The following is an 18,413-nucleotide window of genomic DNA, read 5'->3' on the forward strand; positions in this document are numbered from 1 at the left end:
GGTTGTAAAGGAAAGAGGCAGCGGGCTGGGTAGGAACAACAGGTGCAGAGATGTGCTTTCATTTCCCCTCTTATGTCAGTAGAGTCCAGGCTCAGTGAGCCCAAGCCCCAAACAGACGCTTCAACACAAAGGCAAGAGGAATATAAACCAATGCAAAATGAAAACGTATGTTGCTCCAGCTTTCAGGGAACAATAGTAACACATGACAGACACGTGATGGCACTTATGATGCGCAGGCGCAGTAGTTTCCGTTCTTTAAGAAGATCAGTTTATTTACTCATCACATAGGAAGTTACTATTATTATCCCCATTTTACAGATGGGGAAACTGAGGCGCCGAGAGGTAAGGTTAACTGGTTTGAGGCTCTACTGCCAGCGAGTAGTTTGAGGGAAGCTAAGCTTAGACTAGGGTCTTCTGCTTCACACTGACTTTTTGGCTGAGACCATGTCTCTTCAGCTCGCTGGGGTCCTTGGAGCTGAACGGTGCTGCAGTCTGGCTAGTGCTGCAGATATCCAGGTGCTAGAGAAATAGCAGCGGGAGGGCGGGCAGGAACGAGTCATGGGGAGGAGGAGAAGGGCTATTAAAGGGGCTCTTGAACTTTTGAATATGAAGACGCTTTGTTAATTCTTAAAACTTTCTTAGTAACTGTACGTAGAGGCTTGAGGGGGAACATTTGAAGGCGTGGATACACGGACACGTTGTAGAAACTGCTCCTTACATCCCACCCTTGACTCTCAACCGTTTCCATGGCGGGGGAGGGGGACCCCTGTGCCAAGACTTCAAAAAGTTTAATCACGAACAACCTGAAACATGTTAAAGATTTGGGGACTTGCCTCTGACTTAATCTCCGGAGGTGGGGCTTCTGACCTACATTTAAACAGCTCCCCAGGTGGTTCTCCAGCAGGCATGAGTCTGAGAATCCCTGCATCATGGTCTGATAATAATAGAGTTTTTATGCTTTCTCCAGGGCTAGCGCGGTAATGTGATGAGAAAGTAAAATGGCTTTTGACCTCGGGATTTTTAATATATTCACAAGCTAAGTTCAGATGACGGAGCCTGGAGATTTTTGCCTTTGGGTCTGCTGAGTTCCACTTTATCCTGTCAGTTCCCTGGTGATCTTTTCTGACCTTCAGAGATTTTTTTTGTAAGCCCTTGACTTTGGGAAAATTTCAACCAGGAATGTTTCTGACTTCAAAGTGATCTGTAGCCAGGAGATTATTTCTGGCATGTGTCATAATGATAAGATGAGCCAAGGGTGAGGGAGGGGAAATGCTCCATAGGTGGTCCTAGGAAAGAGGCAATGTTTTGATAATTCTTAACCTAAGCTTCTTTATTGCCATAAAATCCAGGACAGTCTCATTGTGGGAGTTAATGTCTATAAATAAACCTATCTGACGATATCTCAGATGTGTTTTCAGAATCCAGTCTCTGTGTGTGTGTGTGTGTGTGTGTGTGTGTGTGTGTGTGTGTGCTGTGTCTTTTTTTGAACTTCATGTCCAGGTGGAAGGCTTACCTAAGAGCAATCAGTCCGCATAATTTCCACCCCATCCATGTTCCAGTCTCCCCATACCTACACTTTTCATTTTAGTTCCTCTTTCCCAACAGTTTCCATGAAGCATTCCCTGACTCTTCCCAATACCCTTGGGTCAAAAATGTACCGGGTTGGAGGTAGTACCTTTGAGTCATCCAGTATAGGTTTGAATATGATTCCATTTTTGGGTAGGATAGCTGAGCAATGGGTACTGGAAGAAAAGTGCTATCTTGGTTGGGTGTGATGTCCCACCTGGTTGGGTGTGATGTCCGTCTGTTGACAATTCCAGGGGTGTGGTGGAGACCTACTGCATGCAGGGCACTGCAGGCGTATGGAGGTAAGACCACTATATGTTTGAGAAACAGCCTAGGTAGACGAAAGATAAAGCAAGTCCACAAATGCTGGAATAAGTTAAACATGAGGCCTGGGAGAACACAGTGTTAACAGATTCAAAAGAAGCAGTAAAGGTTCATGATCTCTCTCCCAGGCAGGCCAGGGCACTAAGCCATTCCCCAGGCATTTCCCATAAGGCTGGCTCAGATTCAGCTCTATTAGGTTGTGGGCTAAGCAGGGGTTCGATTTTAGGCGGGGCTTCTGGCCCTAAGCATCAGTTCCGGTGTCTGTCATCCTATTATGACTTCATTCTAGACCTTGAAAGCTTCCATCTTGGTGAGTTCTTCCTTTAACACGGATGCTTCTGATATTGAACTAGTATCTTAACATGTAGCTATATCCGTAGGCTGGGGAGAATGAAACTGATTGACACAATCCTACATAGGATACAGCTTGAGATGGGCATTTGAGGGGGAATCAAAGGTGGGTTCACGCGCAGTGATGGCGGAGTGGGAGGGAACTAAAAATAAACGGCTTTGGTCCGTCTGTTTGCCAGAGGCTGGCTCAAGCTATTTTCTGAGATTTCCCACTGATGCCAACAAAGCAATAGCTGTTGGCCTTTGAATGGGATTGATCTGGGCTTTTTTGGTGGATTGAAAAATTAGTAATAGCACTTCATATCAAAGACCTACAATTTTGCTTTAACTCAGCAATTCTACTCTTAAGAATCATCACCAATTACAAATGCACACATATTTGATTCATTTTTTCCTCTTTATCTCAATGGTTATTTATTCAACACATATCACATGCCAAATACAGTTCTAGGAACTGGGATTGTAGAAATAACCAAAGCAAAGTTCCTGAACTCATGCTTTCATTCTAGTTGGGAAAGATGATAATAAACAAGGCATCGTGGTGCCAAATCTCATCAGTGGTTTTCAGCCCACATTTTATTAGACCTCTCAGTGTCTTCTTTCTAGAAATACTTTCTTCACTTGGTTTCAGGGACAACACATTCTGTTCCCTTACTGTCTACCTCTTTCAGTATCGTTTCTTGACTCCTCCTCATCTTCCTGACCAAAAACTGGTGGACCCGGAGCTAAACCTTCAAATATTTCTTCCCTCCCTCATTCAACATCAATACGCCCATGATCTAAAATTTCCACTTCCATCCTGCCCTGCTCCCCTGAATTCCAGTCTTTTATTTTTTATTTATTTATTTTTTAAAGATTTTATTTATTTGACAGAGAGAGATCCCAAGTAGGCAGAGAGGCAGGCAGAGAGAGAGAGGATGAAGCAGGTTCCCCAGCGAGCAGAGAGCCTGATGCAGGGCTGGATCCCAGGACCCTGAGATCATGACCTGAGCTGAAGGCAGAGGCTTTAACCCACTGAGCCACCCAGGTGCCCCTCCAGTCTTTTAAATGTGACTGCCTACTTCACATCTTCACTTGCATGTCTAATAGGCTTCCAAAATTTAACATGACCATCAAGATCAAACTCTTGATTTCCACCCCAATCTACTCTTACTTTTAAGTCTTTTCTTTCTCAGTTAACAGCAATTCCGCTCCTCTAATTACTCAGGAAAATCTTCGGAATCATCTGTGACCTCTTTCTTTCCTTTTAGTCCATCTCAGATCCAACAGATTTAGCTATAGAGATGTGTATCTCAGCACTGTTTATAAAATGAAAACTTGGAAATGAACTAGTTATTCAACCAACAAAGATTGGTTTAATTACAATACATATGGCCATTAAAAATGATGTTGTAGGGTAATAGATTACTGTTTAATGACCTTTTTATTATGGAAAATTTCAAACCTGCTCAATAATAGAGATCTGTGAACCCCATCATCCAGTTACAACAATTATAAACTCAAAGCTCTTGTTGCTTCATTTATACCCCAGGCTATTTCCCACCTCTCCCACTGGATTATTTCTAACCAAATCCCAGACATCATATGATTTAATAGGTAAATATTTGTACCATATATGAGAGCAGATGATACAGAAATATGCATATGTTTTCATTTTCGTAAACTATAAGCATATATGCATAGGAAACGGTCTCATGGGATAGCTATCTCTGAATCATGATATATGAATGATTGTTGACATCTTCTTTTGCTTTGTGTACATTTTCCTCAATGAGTATGTATTACATGTATTGGGTAGGGGTGGGGTTCCAGTCCTTTCTAAATTTTATTACTTTAATTCAGGCAGGATACTTCATAGTGAAAGGGAAACAACCACTTTGGAGAGGTAAGAATCCTTGTCTGAGCTTCTGTTCTCTCTTTGGACGGTCTGTAATTAAAAATTGCCCTATTAATATCTATTGTGACAGCAAGGTTTCTCAACTAAGCTCTACTGACATTTGGGGCTGGATAATTCTTTGTTGTGGAATGCCATTCTTTGCGTTTGAGGCTATCTTGCAGAATACCGGTCTCTTCCCCATTATATGGCCAGTTGTATCTTCTGCCTGTCCTTGTCTGTGGTAGCAACCAAAAATGTCTTCAGAAATTGCCAAATGTCCCTGGGGAGGCAAAATTACCTCTGACTGAGAACCACTACCCTACCGCATGTGTGTTCATTTAAATGTATAGTGTCTAGGAGATTAGCGGTAAAAATGTTCTGTTTTACTCATTTTGCTGGCTGAAACCTCTAGAAGGATATAATTTGTGATCTGATGAAAACTGCTTTTGTGGTTTACTGACCTGCACATTTAAGTAACCAACCTATGATTCAGTGGCTAGTGATTATCTGCATTTTTGAAACATATCCAGACACAAACATGACAAGTTCAACTCCATGAGAAAAGCAAATGTTGTGGATGAAGGATGGCTTGTCAGCTACGGCAGTGATCAGATTTTCCTCTCCAGCCTACCAACTAACCCACTGCACTATTCATTATCCTCCACGACACACGGAAATGTGTGGAAGTTAAAAATGGGAAATTTCTTCCTAGAAAATTAATGATGTTGCATACACATAAACAGTTCTTTTTTATTAGTAATAAATGCCTAGAGACAGTTGCAAAAGGTGAGGAAAAAGGGCATTTTAAATATTGTACTTTATTCGGATTTTTTCCTCATAATGGAAACATTATTAGAGAACCATAGAAATGAGATAAGGGAAAATATGAGGTCATCTTGCCCATTTTCTTCAAGAGCGACACTGTTCTGTGCGCCCCCTCCCATCTCCAGTTCAGACTCTTGTGAAATATCCCCATTTTCATCATATAGGACACTCCTCATGTTTCCCCCCTGGAGAGTAACTCAGCATGTTAGCAAAGGGCATAAATTAGTGAGATCATAATCTTCAAAAGATTACTTATTTAGTTAGTAGCAGTGTTACTGGTTGCACAGAAAATAAAATCTCTAGCAAAGTCTACATCAGACTTTGGCCATCGAGGTTGATCAAACACAGTATGCATATCATGTCTTTAACAGTTTTACATCATTATACAACTGAATGGAGTAGGTCTGGGAGTCTTAATGGTTGTTTTTGCAACTGTTGGAAGCTCCTAATTCTAGACAACGTATAAGATATTTACAAATTCCTTATACATTCTTAAGATCTACTTTGGAATCAGAGCTTAAATTTCATTTTTCATCCTAACATCCAGGGTTTTCTTTAATGGTAAGTAATCAGCTGAATGCCTTCTGTGAAACAGGTATTATTTACGTTACTGGAGGTTTACTATTTTATGCAATCTCTGAATCCTACCAGATACATAGGTCTATTTACACACGAGAGAATGGAGGCTGAGAAAGGTGAAATACTTCCTCTAGAGTCTTACAGCTTCTGAAAGGCAGAGTCCTGATTCAGCACATAGCTCAAGTCTGACACCCAAACTCATTAAATAGTCACAGGATGTGAGGTTTTCTCTAAAAATCTGGGTGTGTGTGGGGGGGGGGGGGGCGGGGGCGGGGAATATACTTGCTTGGATTCTTTAAAACAAAGCCTGAGGGCTGCATCTAAGGAAAAAACAAAAGTCCATCATAATGGAGCATTCAGGAGCCCGAGGACTGTGTGGCCCAGGGAATGGACTAGATTGGGCTGTTAGATGTAGAGAAATAGCCCAAGTGCTTTGTACTGTGACAAAGAATAGATTGGCTCGTTCTGAAGCTAGACAGATTTTAGAGAGGAGGGCTCCTTAAGGAAAATTCCTGAGATTCAGGGAGTGGGGGGAAGGGAGCTCCATATTTGGTTTCTGTGTCTATGCCTCAGGCTGTTAGGGAAGAGGCTAGGTCGGGTGGGGGGTGGGTAGTTTCCTGTAGAAGTACAGAAAATAAAAGTGTAGAGCATAAAAAGAAGTGGCCACGGCTAAAGAAAACAAACCCAAATCCAAACGTAAACCCCAAGCCCAAACTTCAAACAGGTTGTGCGAAAGAATCCTAACAATTGAAAATGAACAGTCAGAACCGGACTCCAGGCTGTGAGCATTCAACCTGATTAATTAAGGTCAAGGTGGTGATGGAAATACCAGCTGGGGAGCATTTTGCCCAAAGATAAATTTGTCCTTCTGTATCTCTGCAAGACAGCAGGGAGGTGTGTGTTTGGAGCTAAATTAATTTGATTTACATCATGCCATGGTAACTTCTGTTCTCTCTCCCTGCTGTCAGATGTCTTCGCTGGCTCTTTCCCTCTCCTTCACCCCCACACATTTCATAACACGGAGAGAAAGCACGGATTGGCTTCAGGCAGAATTTAGAAATGGAATAACTCTAATTTGATTATTTGGTATCAGGTGTTATTCTCTCCTCCCCTCTTTCTTGAGGGAGAGAAGTTGTAAACCCGAGCCTAAGTGCGACATATTTTTATCTCGTGCTTAATGGCACAAACTGCTTGACTATCAGAACTTGCTCCTTGTAGCAAAACCTGGCAGCTCACCTATCCTGTGTTTCTCCAGCAATACTAATGCTAGAAAACGAAGTTACCACCCATTAAGGACCCTGTTAGGAATGTGCTTTTTCTGGCCATGTAGCTTTCCGACTCCGCCAGGCTCTGGAGGCCGGGGTGGAGAGCGCCCCCTGGGGGACACCCCCCCTCGGGTTCTTGCCCCTCCGAGCCGCCTGCGCCCCCAAGCCCCCGCCAGGCAGGGCGCCCCTCGCCCCTTCCAGTAGCCAGGCGCGCTGTGCTGGGCAGGATAAGGTTACGCCGAGTCTGTGCTGGACTGCAGGGGGAGAGGCGGGTCCGAGCCCGCGCCCCGGCCCCTGGGGGAGTTCCCACCGTGGGCGGCTCGTCCCGGTCCCCGCTGCCGGCCTGGCAGGGCGTGCGGAACGCTGATCACAGCCCCGTGCCCGAGCCCCCGCCATGGCACTGGAGAGGCCTCCCGGGAGGGGCTGCGGCGCCCTGCGCCGATGTGTGCTCGGCGCCGCGCTGCTGCTCGGCCTGCGGCTGTGCGCGGAGCTGCGGCCCTCCGGGCCCCGATCCCCCGCCCGCAGCGCCCCGCTGGGACCGGCTCCCCAGCCACCCGGGCCGCACCTGCCGCCCGCGCCCGGCCCGCCCCGCGGGGCCAGCAGGAGGCAGGTGACCTACGTGCGCAGCGGGCGCCGAGCGCCTCCGGAGGGCGGCGGGAGCGGGACGCTGGAGCCGGGCTGCTGCGCCCCGCGCGGGCATCCCCGCCGGAAGGTCAGTTGCAAATGGTGCAGTCTTGGGCCTGACACCCGAATCCCCCTCCCCGACGCTCCCAGAGCCCCCCCCCCCCCCCGGAAGACCGCCCCACTGAGACCTTCAGAGAAGTCTTCGCTTCTCCCACCTCAGCCCTCTCTGGCGGCTCCAGGGGTGGCATCCTCAGTGCCCAGATACAACGCTGCAGGACCGAGCCCAGTGTGCTCCAGTATCTGCTGAGTGTCCATTGGGTGTCATTCCCCACCCCCCTCCCGCGCCAGGCACGCAGCCAGCCAGGGAGGACCAAGCCCTGCTCTCGAGGAGCTTACATTTTAGTGAGGAGAGGGTGTGAGTGATGGGCAGCGGAAGGAAAAGCAAGGTGTTGGGGTGTTGTTTCTATTCTGTGCTTCCCAGCGGTTTTCTCCTTGAGGCCCGGACAAAGCCGGCTGCATAGCCACTGTGTGTGGCTTCTCCACTGTACCTTCATCGCGGTGTGATGGAAATCCACTTTCCAGCCTAATTTTCCTTCAGTTGTGCCGCAGACATTGGCAGGGTGGCTGGCGCAGGGTGAGAAGCTGAGCCCCAGCTCCTCCTGATGGCCAGTGAGTGGGAACCTCGAGGACTGAGTCATAACCTAGGTTTGTTTTAAAGCCCTCGACAGTGTTACTCTTCCTACCGCATTAACTTCTTGGCTCACACCTGAGTGAGTGGTTCCAGTTTAACCTCTGGTTGGTTGGTAAGCCTCTGGCCTCCTCACCCTCCTTTTGGAGCTCATTTCCTAGGTACTCGGGGATGAAAAGATTAAGAACTGCAGGTATGAGCTGAGCTGGCCTGGGCCTCATAGCCCATTAACCCTAACTGCATCCTCTCCGGGAACTTCTGTCTGTTCCTGGGCGCATCCTTTTTTCTTTTAAACACTTCCTGTCCCCCACCACCTGCCTCTTGGGGAGAGGGAGAACTCTTCCTCTCACTCTGCTTCTTTCTTTAGCTTCCCAGTCTAGCCTACTTTCGGTATCACAGCCCACCATTTCTTCCCATTTTCCTTTCCCCCAGGCCTTGCCTCTGACGCACAGTACCCCTGCTATGACCCACCTGGCCATCACTGTTATCTTCCTGGATCAACTCAAATACTTTTTTTCTATTTCTGAAACCTCACTTCCCAAGTAAAGTCTTAATTTGCTCTTCGACTCCCTTCTTCATGCTCCTGATGCCCTTAAATGAACATGGTACCACTTTACGCCACCAACACACCTTTGCCAAGGGCTTCCCAGGTCCCAGAGGCTGTGTCAGGTGCTGGGGACCCAGAATGAGTTCAAAGTCTGCTGAGGGAGGCACTCACCTTAGGCCTCTAGTAATGGGACCAATACTGTACTACTCAAAGTCTTGCACTCTGGCTGAGTCAAAAAAGGCTAACCGTGAGGGGACGTTTGATGTAGGACTTGATATTTCTTTCAAGTTCAAGTTCTTTTGTTTCTCTCCATGTCCTCAGAGGTCCCTTCAACCTTCCCTGTAGTTTTCCTCTCATATCCGCCCTCAGCCTCTGTTGTTTCTGTTGTCACCTGTCCAAGAATCACTCTTAAATCTTGGTCTCCATTTCAGACAACAGTAACTGGAGCCTGTCCTGCAAATGGAAAGGGTTGGAATGCGCAGACTCAGAGGGTCACTCGAGGGGAAGTTCATGTCCATCCCCTGGAGGAGTCTGCTGCCGTGATTCAGGCTGGAGATGGCGGTGGCTTCTATGCGGTGGTAGAGGTGGCAGTGTAAGGAGTGGTCTGATTCTGCTTGTGTTTTGAAGATGAGGGAGGGAGGAGAGTTTTTGTTACTGTTAAAGCTTTTGGGTTTTTTTGGGGGGGGCGGTGGTGCTGGACAGAAACCAGGAGGTTGGTTTTAAACATGTTGAGTTTGAGGTATCTTGTCGACATCCAGGTGGAAATGTCAAACAGGCAGTCGGACATACGAGTTTGGAGTTGGAGGAAACATTGTGGCTGAAGATAGAGATGTGGGAGTCATCAGTGTACCGGTGGGACTAAAGCCATGAGACTGTAGAGGTCAACTAGGGAGTGAGGGTGGCTTCCAGAACCGAGTCACCTGGGTCTGATCCCAGGGGCTCTGTTTTCTTAAAATTAATTGGAAAAAAACCAAAAGGAAATATATGTCTAGAGTCTGGTATGTGACAAGCACTCAATAATCATAGCTTTAACATTCAGTCATCTGTTCTGGGTCTTTACTCTCAGCCGTTTCCCAAATGTTACTTGTTGTAAACTATCTCCATTCCTTTGGCTTACATGGATTCTCTTACTTGTGGGTGGAGCCATACTCCTTTCCCATGATTCATGCCCTTTCCGTCCTTGAATGTTCAGGTCAGGGGTCATCGCTTGGAAACCTTCCCCTATCTGTCCTACTTCCTTCTATGCTGCTCTTTCCCCAATGCATTCTGATGATGAGATGCATTCTGATCTGTGAGTTGCTTTGTCTGTGTTACAACCTGGTAATCCATTTAAGATTGAGTGTTTTGTTCCCCCGGTTGTGCTTGATGGAAAGGATTGTATTTCCCAGAGTGACCCCTGGGAAATGCTTACTCCTGAGACACCGATATGTAAAATATATATATATATAAATATATATATATATAAGAATCTTAGTATCTCAGCCTATTATGATAACTAAATGTCTTTGGTTAAAAATATATAAGAAAGGATTAATTTATTGTTATTTTTAAAATATTGTTTGATTTTTTTAGCTTCCTAAGGAAGAATTGTCCCTGGATTTCCTTTCTCCCAGCTATCCATTTATTTACTTTTTTTCAAGATATACATTCTAACTTCCTCACATTCCTAGATAGTGGGAATCTGGAATTTATTTCATTTTCCCCATTTTTTTTTTCAGTTGAATTAAAACGTTCCTCAAAACCGAGAAGACCAGTTATCTAATCTGTTCTCCCACTTCTGGGAACAGAGTTTGAGATCTCTTATCTCCCTGGGGACAAATCTTGTTCCTTTTTTAGCCTCCTATCAAGATGTGAAATGTAAGCTCCATCTGGCATTTAATAATTGATATAATGAAAGTTTGAAAGTTCTGTGCTTAAAAACCTTGGATCTCGCTTTATTTAAATTTTGTTTGTTGAGAATAATGGTAAATAATGTGATTTAGGTTCTTGGTTACTTTGTGGAAGGCACCTACCAGATTGGCGGAGGAGAGAAAGTTCCGTTCTATTTTGGGGACGCCTTTTGGTTTTGGGGTGGATGAAAACCTGCATGAAATAATTGGGCTGCTGAGGATTTCTTGTCCACGTGCTTCCTTTGCAGGTGTTGGAGGCACAAAAATTCAGCAATTATATTGCCACTTTAATCACAGTTTCTGCTTCTCTTCAAGAAAATAATCTGTTATAAAAAAGAGAAGTGTAGTCCTCATATAATTCTTCCCCTCTTTCCTCCATCCCTGCTTCACCAGCCGTGCAAGAACTAGCTCTAAATATTACATCTTCTTTCACAGCAGAGGTCGTAACCTTAGGGCATTGTGAAATGGGGGCAGATGACACAGGACGGGTAAATACTGCCTTTTTGGGTTAGGACTACCCTGCAACCCATGACTTCTGTATATACAGAAGCCTTCCATCAGAGCTCTTAGGCTCCCAGATCTGCATACCACACATGCATAAACATTTTATGGTAATTCTTTCTCTTTTCCTTCTCTCTTCCTTTCTGGTTTCTCTGTTTTAGAGATATTCTCTGTTTTAGACATGTGCTGTGGTCACATGGGTGAAGTGTTTTGTGGGGGGTGTTTGTTGAGCACTAAGATAGGTCTCCATGATTTATGCTTTCTTTTTTTTTTTTTTTTAAGATTTTATTTATTTATTTATTTAGAGTGAGGAGGGAGGGGCAGAGGGAGAGGGAACAAGAGAATCTCAAGCAGACTCCAGGCTAAGTGTGGATCCTGAGGCGGGGCTCAGGGGCTGTACAACCTAGGGCTCCTTTACGCAGGAGAGGCACTCAACACAGGAGCCAGGCTTCCCAAAGAAATTTCTTCTCTCTCATTGGAGGTATTTTACTTGACATTTAATGTGTTGGGGAGAAAAGTGACGTCTGAGTCACAGAGCCACAGAACCCAGCGATGTGCTGTTTGGTTTGTTGGTTACAGATCCTTTGGAACAATGTGTCAGAAAAAAAAAAAAAAAGCTGTTTCCTCTTCTGTAAAACCATATGGAAAAATTTGGTCTTTCTTCCTCACTTCACGACATCTTAGTTTTGTAATTCTGTGATTTTCATCAAGGTGATGTATAGTATACCCCCTTGATAGAGCCAACTGCCCTGTAGTCCTTATTCTTACAAATACTTGGCAGGTAGGTTTGAATGGCTTGTAAAATATGGCCCAGCAGTAGTTTCCAGCTACCTGGATTTTTGCCGTGTACCTACATTTCTGTCCCTCAGGGAACAGCATTAATCAGTCCTCTCACACTGTCCTCAGGAGGGAAAGCATTTTCATTTTAAACAAAGTCGTTGAGGGTAATTGAATGAGCCCCAGCAATATGTGGGTGTGAAATAGCAGTTGCTTGGTTTCAGAAAGAAAAAGCAGGTTTTGATTAAAACTTTGATGTGTGTGAGGCCGGGGAGCAGGCCTCTGCACTCCTTCCAAACCCCACAGCTCCTCAGGGAGCATTCTGTGGGCGAAGGAACTGCTGACGGAAGCGCCATTGTTTTCCAACAATTTTAGGTTCTTGTGTGCCATTTGTCCGGTCCATTTTCCAAGGAAAAGAAAACCCTCTCCGTTTTCTCAAATTGGATTTCCCTTTTAGTCTGTGCAGAGAATCAGAGCTGCGTAGTTCAACTGGAGACGGTCAGGGGTGGTCGGCATCTGGGTTTTTCCATCTGTGCTGTGACACCTTTGGAGTCCTTGTGCTTCCAAGGAGTTTGGCTCTTTATTCTGTGATTCACAGAAAGTAACAGGAGCCTGCTTCACTTGCCATGAGAACCACGAAAGCAGGAGTCTACCAGCATTGATAAACTTCTTTTAAAAGCAGCCCTTGAGTTCTCTGGAGACCTCAGATGGGTCCCCTTACTGGCCTGTGGAGCCTACCTTCCTTTCTAAGATTTTGTTTATTTATTTGATAGAGAGATAACAAGAGAGGGAACACAAGCAGGGGGAGTGGGAGAGGGAGAAGCAGACTTCCCCCCTGAGCAGGGAGCCCGATATGGGGCTTGATCCCAGAACCCTGGGATCATGACCTGAGCCGAAGGCAGACACTTAACGACTGAGCCACCCAGGTGCTCTGCCTGTGGAGTTTTCTCTAAGAGAGGGTGGGAAAATTTGCTGTTCAAGGAGCAATTTTATCCTATTCCAATGACTGAAACAAAACTGAGTTGTAGGAGTCTTACAGAGTAGGACCATCTGTAACTTAAACTAATAGCCAGCTGGGTTGTTAGTGGATGGCCCAGGAGGTAGATTTGGCCCATGAGGAATTTCATTTTGAACCGTATGGTATGGTGTTTGAAGCATTTGAATGTAAAGGTCGTTCGACGGGACGCATAGTGTCCAGCGGAATCCAGCTCAGCGCTCTCTCCATCATCTACGTTACCTGTCTGATCTCAGAAGGCATTTGAAGTTGCAACCTCTTAGCCAGATGTCAAAATTAGCAATTGTTTTTCTTAAAAAGTGACAAGCGAGGTCAATGCTGCTAAGTGCAATAGCCACAGGGCACACAAAAATTAGAGGAACAGAAGCCAAAGGTCCTTTTTAGTCATTCCTAGTAAAGAAAGATGAGTTGCCTAAGGCTGGAGTTGGTTAATGGGGAGAGTAAGATGGTAGAGGAGAATACTTAGTCAATGTAATGTTCTTTTGGTTGTAAACAAGAAAGAATGGACTGTGACCTAGCTTAAGCAAAAAAAGCCAAAACAGAAAAAAAAATTGAAGAAATATATTGGGAAAACTTAGAATTTCTCACTGAATTAAAGGAAGGGTTCAGTGACCGCTGTGGGCAGAGAAGGAGCAGGGCTGCTTGGGAAATCCCCGCTCTCCTTGACCTTCTCCCTAGAGTGCTATGGTAACAAGACTCCAGCTTGATGTCTTCAGATACTCACCTTGGGTCAGACAGCTCTAGCCACAAGCCAGAAACAGAGCCCAGGAGTCCCCTTCCTGTCCCAGAAGCCATTGGTAGAGAAAAGGAAACTTTCTGTAAGTTACTCTAAGAAGCCAAGTCCTTGACATTGCTTAACGACTTAGTGTAAGTATCGTACAGTTTTGCCCTTAGGGTTTTGTTCTTCTCATATTTTATTCTATTATTCTAACTAGTCCAGTTCAGCGATCTTGAACCTGAGGCCCTAGGAACAGTGTAGGTTTTTGTTTGTGTGAATACGCTTAGCATCTGTGCCTCTGTGTGTGTGTTTATTGGTTAGCTAGATCTCTCTAGATGTATTCTTATAGATGTAGAAAATATAGATATATTTTCATGTAGCGTTTGGCAATAAGTTGACATCTTCTGCATATTTGTCATCTTTTTTTCAGTTGGGTACATGCACACAAGATCTCTGTAGATGCAGTATTTTCCCCCCCTTTTTTTTTTTTAAGTAAAATGTTAGTTGTGAGGACTTTTAGTAGACAAAGTAACTGTAATCATTATGTAGCCCATTATCCCAACTAGGGTTCTCAAACCAAAGTTAGAGTCTTATGTTCTTTCATTTTTTTTCCTGTCCATGTGAAGTTACTTTGAAAAAAAAAAAATCTGAAAAATTCTTCAGTGCATCTGAATATTTACAGCCCTGTTTGCAACTGGCTAGCTTGAGATTTTTTAACATGAAATTACTTCTGTATTCAGAGTCTCTGGGTTGCAAGTGACAGAAGTCCACTGAGACTGGTGAAAATGGTGATTCATTGGAAGAAGGCCTGACTGGTTCTGGGGAAGTGCTGCAGAGACCAGAAAGGGGCAGGGAACCTGATTATGGGCACCTGATTATGGGCCAAAATGAGTCTTGAAGACCTTCCTTTTTCCTATGACTCGTGACCCCATAGGGACTGGGTATTGATCATTCCTTTTGACCACACCTTTGAATTTCCCTCCTGTGTTTGAGGAATTATCCACCTTTCCAAGAAAAAAAGGCCAAACCATGATTTTCTCACTCCTCCTGGCACCTGGACGGCACTCGTGATACACCTGCATGAGAGTTTGGTTGGTACCTTAGAGATTTGAAGAAGTGAGCAGCCTGGAGGACGGCAGAGGGGCGTGGTGGCCGAGGTTCCAGTGGGGGTATCCGGGGCCCAGGGTGGTGAAAGGAGCCACGGTATCTGTGCTCAGCAGTGGGCCAGTGCAATCTACATTGGCAGGATGGTGAGACTCCTGTCCTTGAGGTTCTGCAAGCTAATAAATCTTTAATCAATTCCTTTTCTACTTAAACTAGCCGGAGTGGTTTCTGTTGTTTACAACTAAGAACCTTGACAGATCGATAAATTAGAACTGGCGGTTTGGAAGGTTACAACTGTAATTTTCTCTCTCCAGTTTTGCTTGGTCTGTTTAATTCAGATTTTAGAACACGATGATTGGGGTTCAAGTGAACTATGGGCCAAGGGATCCTTCCCTGACAAGATAATTACATTTAGCTTCAGATACTAAATTACACAGATCCGCTAACTTATCACGAGAGGCATCAAGCTCTTGTTCACGGCACCGTTTGTCTGGGGTAGTGGGCAGGTGGGGTGAGTCTCTGCTGGGATCACAAACAACTTTCAGATCTCAGGGCTTCAACTAAGACAAGTGTGTTTCTTGCTCATGCAGTGTGTCCATTGCTGGTGGGTGGGGTTGGGGTGACGCCCGGTGCCATTGTCATCCTCCCTTTGGACCCAGGCTGGCAGCACAGTCCCCATCTGGAAACTTGCCGGTCCCCTTGGCAGAGGGCTGAGTACTCTGGAGGATTGTGCCTGGCAGTAGTAAGTGTCCTGGCTGGAAGCCATGTCCAGCACTCCTGCTCATACTCTAGGGGCCAGAGACCCAGTAGGGGAGGACAGAGGCCTGCCATGGGCTCAGAAGTCAGCGAGCTGGAGGAGCCGGGTCGCAGCCCTTCCGCCACCGCAGTATGGGAGCCCTTCAGTCATCTGTACCTGAACGGGCATTGTCGAGGTCATGGCATCATGGAGGTCATGTTTCTCGATGGCTTCTCTGAATATGCACATTTCACAGTGTTGAATAAAGCCCAGGAAGCTCTCTTCCAGGGGCCTTGGATCTAAAATGAAGCAGACATCTGAATTTAGCAGAACAGGGTACTAAAACAAGACTCGATTTAGATCTTATAAACAGTGCTGGGGCGCGTCCTGGAGTTTGTTAAATATAATGGTTCTCCTTGACATTGTTTATGTTCGATTCCTCGCACAGGGTAGTGATGGGATCACGGTCTGCAGGGTTTTTTTGTTTTTTTTTTTTTCTTCCTGGGGAAAAGAAAAGCATGTTTTGAGTACATGAAGCCATGCATCTAGACAAGCCTCTGGGGAGATGACTCAAACTCCATGTTTAAAGCCATCTTCATAGAGACCACTGACTTTTTGTTGGAGCAAGTTGAAAGACTTGTTCTCGGGACTGGCCCCAAATCAGAGGCCATTCTCATGTTGTGTGGTGTTGGCTGTTGGGCACAATATGACGGCATGTGTTTTTATTTTTCATCTGCTTTGAGTGGAGCACAACAAATCACTCAAAAGTGCTAATTAATGAGATGCTCCTAGAGCCCAGGGATTAGATCACATGTGGAAGGAGGCCTCATCGCCCAGCAGATTTGGGGGTAGAATATGGGGACGCCAGTGAAGGTAACACATGAGATTCCGGAGGTCTATTTATGTGGATTTGCAAATGTCATGAAAATACTTTGTTATGATCAATCCTCCCCTGTGAGATGGGCTCATCTTTTTATACTTGACGTTGGAAGTTTAAATTCTGCTCAGCTGCTCACTGGATGTGGCATACCTGGTCTGAACTTCAGGTTCCTCCTCTGTGAAGAGCAGTGGTGCTTAACACACAAGGTCGTTGTGTAGAGTAAACTAGAACAGGTAGGTGGAAACCCCTAGCCTGTGGGAATAGGTCCTTCAATGAAGAAGGTCTCTGTTTGGCCTTGTGTTGCTGGCTGGGAAGCAGGCCCCTGGACGTCAGAGAGCTATAGGCATGTATGTCTATGGGGTATAAATTTAGCCCAATAGTCATTGGGATATTTATTATTTCTTTTACTCTTGACATTTTATTTTTATTATTATTTTTATAATAATAAAATATAGAGAATATAAAAATTAAATATAATATTTAAATATAATATAAAGTAATAAAAATATAAAAACAAAACAATATTTATTATTGTTTATTTTATTAATTTTATATTTATTATATTATTATTTATTATTATTAATAAAATTTATTTTATTTTATTTTCATTACATCTTTATTTTAATTCCAGTATTATGAACATACAATATTGTATTAGTTGCAGGTATGCAATACAGTGATTCAACAATTCCATATAGGACGCAGTGCTCATCAGGATAAGTGTTCGGCTTAATCCCCACCACCCATATTTCACCCATCCTCTCCCCCTTCCTCCCCTCTGGTCGCCATCTGTGTGTTCTCTATAGTTAAGAGTCTGTTTCTCGGTTCGTCTCTCTCTCTTTTTTTTCTTTGCTCCTTTCTTTTGTTCCTTAAATTCCACATATGATTGAAATTCTATGGTGTTTGTCTTTCTCTGACCAGCTTATTTCACTTAGCATAATACACTATAGTTTCGTCCCATGTTGTGGCAAACGCCAAGATTTCATTCTTTTTGATGGCTGAGTGATACTCCATTGTGTATATACGCCACATCTTCTTTATCCATTCATCCGTTGGTGGACACTTGGGCTGTTTCTGTAATTTGGCTGTTGTAGATAATGCTGCTATAAACATCAGGATGCATGTATCCTTTTGAGTTAGTAGTTTTGTATTTTTTGGGTAAATACCCAATAGTGCGATTACTGGGTCATATTCTATTTTTAACTTTCTGAGGAACCTCCATACTGTTTTCCACAGTGGCTGCACCAGCTTGCATTCCCACTGGTGCAGGAGGGTTCCTTTTCCTCCATATCTTTGCCAGTGCTCGTTGTTTCTTGTGTTTTCGGTTTTAGCCATTCTGACAGGTATTAGGTGGTATCTCATTGTGGTTTTGATTTGCAGTTTCTGCATGATGAGTGATGTTGAACATCTTTTCGTGTGTCTCTTGGCCCTCTGGATGTCTTCTTTGGAGAAATCTCTGTTCATGTCTTCTGCCCATTTTTAAATTGATTGTCTATTTGGGCATTGAATGGTATCAGTACTTTTTTTTTTTTTTAAGATTTTATTCATTTGAGAGAGAGACAGAGCATGAGCAGAGGGGCAGAGGGAGGAGAAGCAGAGTCCCTGCCGAGCAAGGAGCCTGATATGAGCTCAACCCCAGGACCCTGATATCATGACCTCAGCTGAAAGCAGACACCCAACTGACTGAGCCACCTAGGTGCCCCATATCAGTTCTTTATATATTTTGGATACTAACCCTTTATTGGATATGTCATTTGCAAATATCTTTTCCCATTCAGCAGGTTACCTTTTTGTTTTGTTGATTATTTCCTTTGCTGTACAGAAGTTTTTTATTTTGATGTAGTCCTAATAGTTTATTTTTGCTTTTGTTTCCCTTGCCTCTGGAGACATATCTAGAAAAACGTTGCTATGGCAATGTCAGAGAAATTGCTGCCTGTGTTCTTTTCTAGGATTTTTATGGTTTCAGGTCTCACGTTTTGGTCCTTGATCCAGTTTGAATTTATTTTTGTGTTGGTGTAAGGAAATGGTTCAGTTTTATTATTTTGCATGTAGCTGTTCAGTTTTCCTAACATCATTAGTTTTGTGTGTGTGTGTGTGTGTGTGTGTGTGTGTATGAGGACCATACTATATTTGATTCCTACAGCTTTG

The 18,413-nt window shown here is 44.4% G+C and overlaps 1 protein-coding gene across 5 annotated transcripts in view; it reads left to right on the forward strand.

Moving 5' to 3' along the window:
* Nucleotides 1-7,057: 7,057 nt before the first annotated feature.
* The window catches only part of METTL24 (methyltransferase like 24), a 130,816-nt gene continuing 119,460 nt past the window's right edge, over nt 7,058-18,413 (forward strand). For all 5 annotated transcript variants that reach the window (XR_006818303.1, XM_046004827.1, XM_046004828.1 and 2 more), the window contains exon 1: nt 7,058-7,498. Coding sequence is in view for 4 of the 5 variants with exons in the window: in XM_046004827.1 (XP_045860783.1) it covers nt 7,181-7,498 (318 nt within the window). In the remaining variant the exon portion in view is untranslated. The remainder of the gene's footprint in view (nt 7,499-18,413) is intronic.

Source organism: Meles meles, chromosome 5 (assembly GCF_922984935.1).
Source record: "Meles meles chromosome 5, mMelMel3.1 paternal haplotype, whole genome shotgun sequence".
NCBI lineage: Eukaryota > Metazoa > Chordata > Mammalia > Carnivora > Mustelidae > Meles > Meles meles.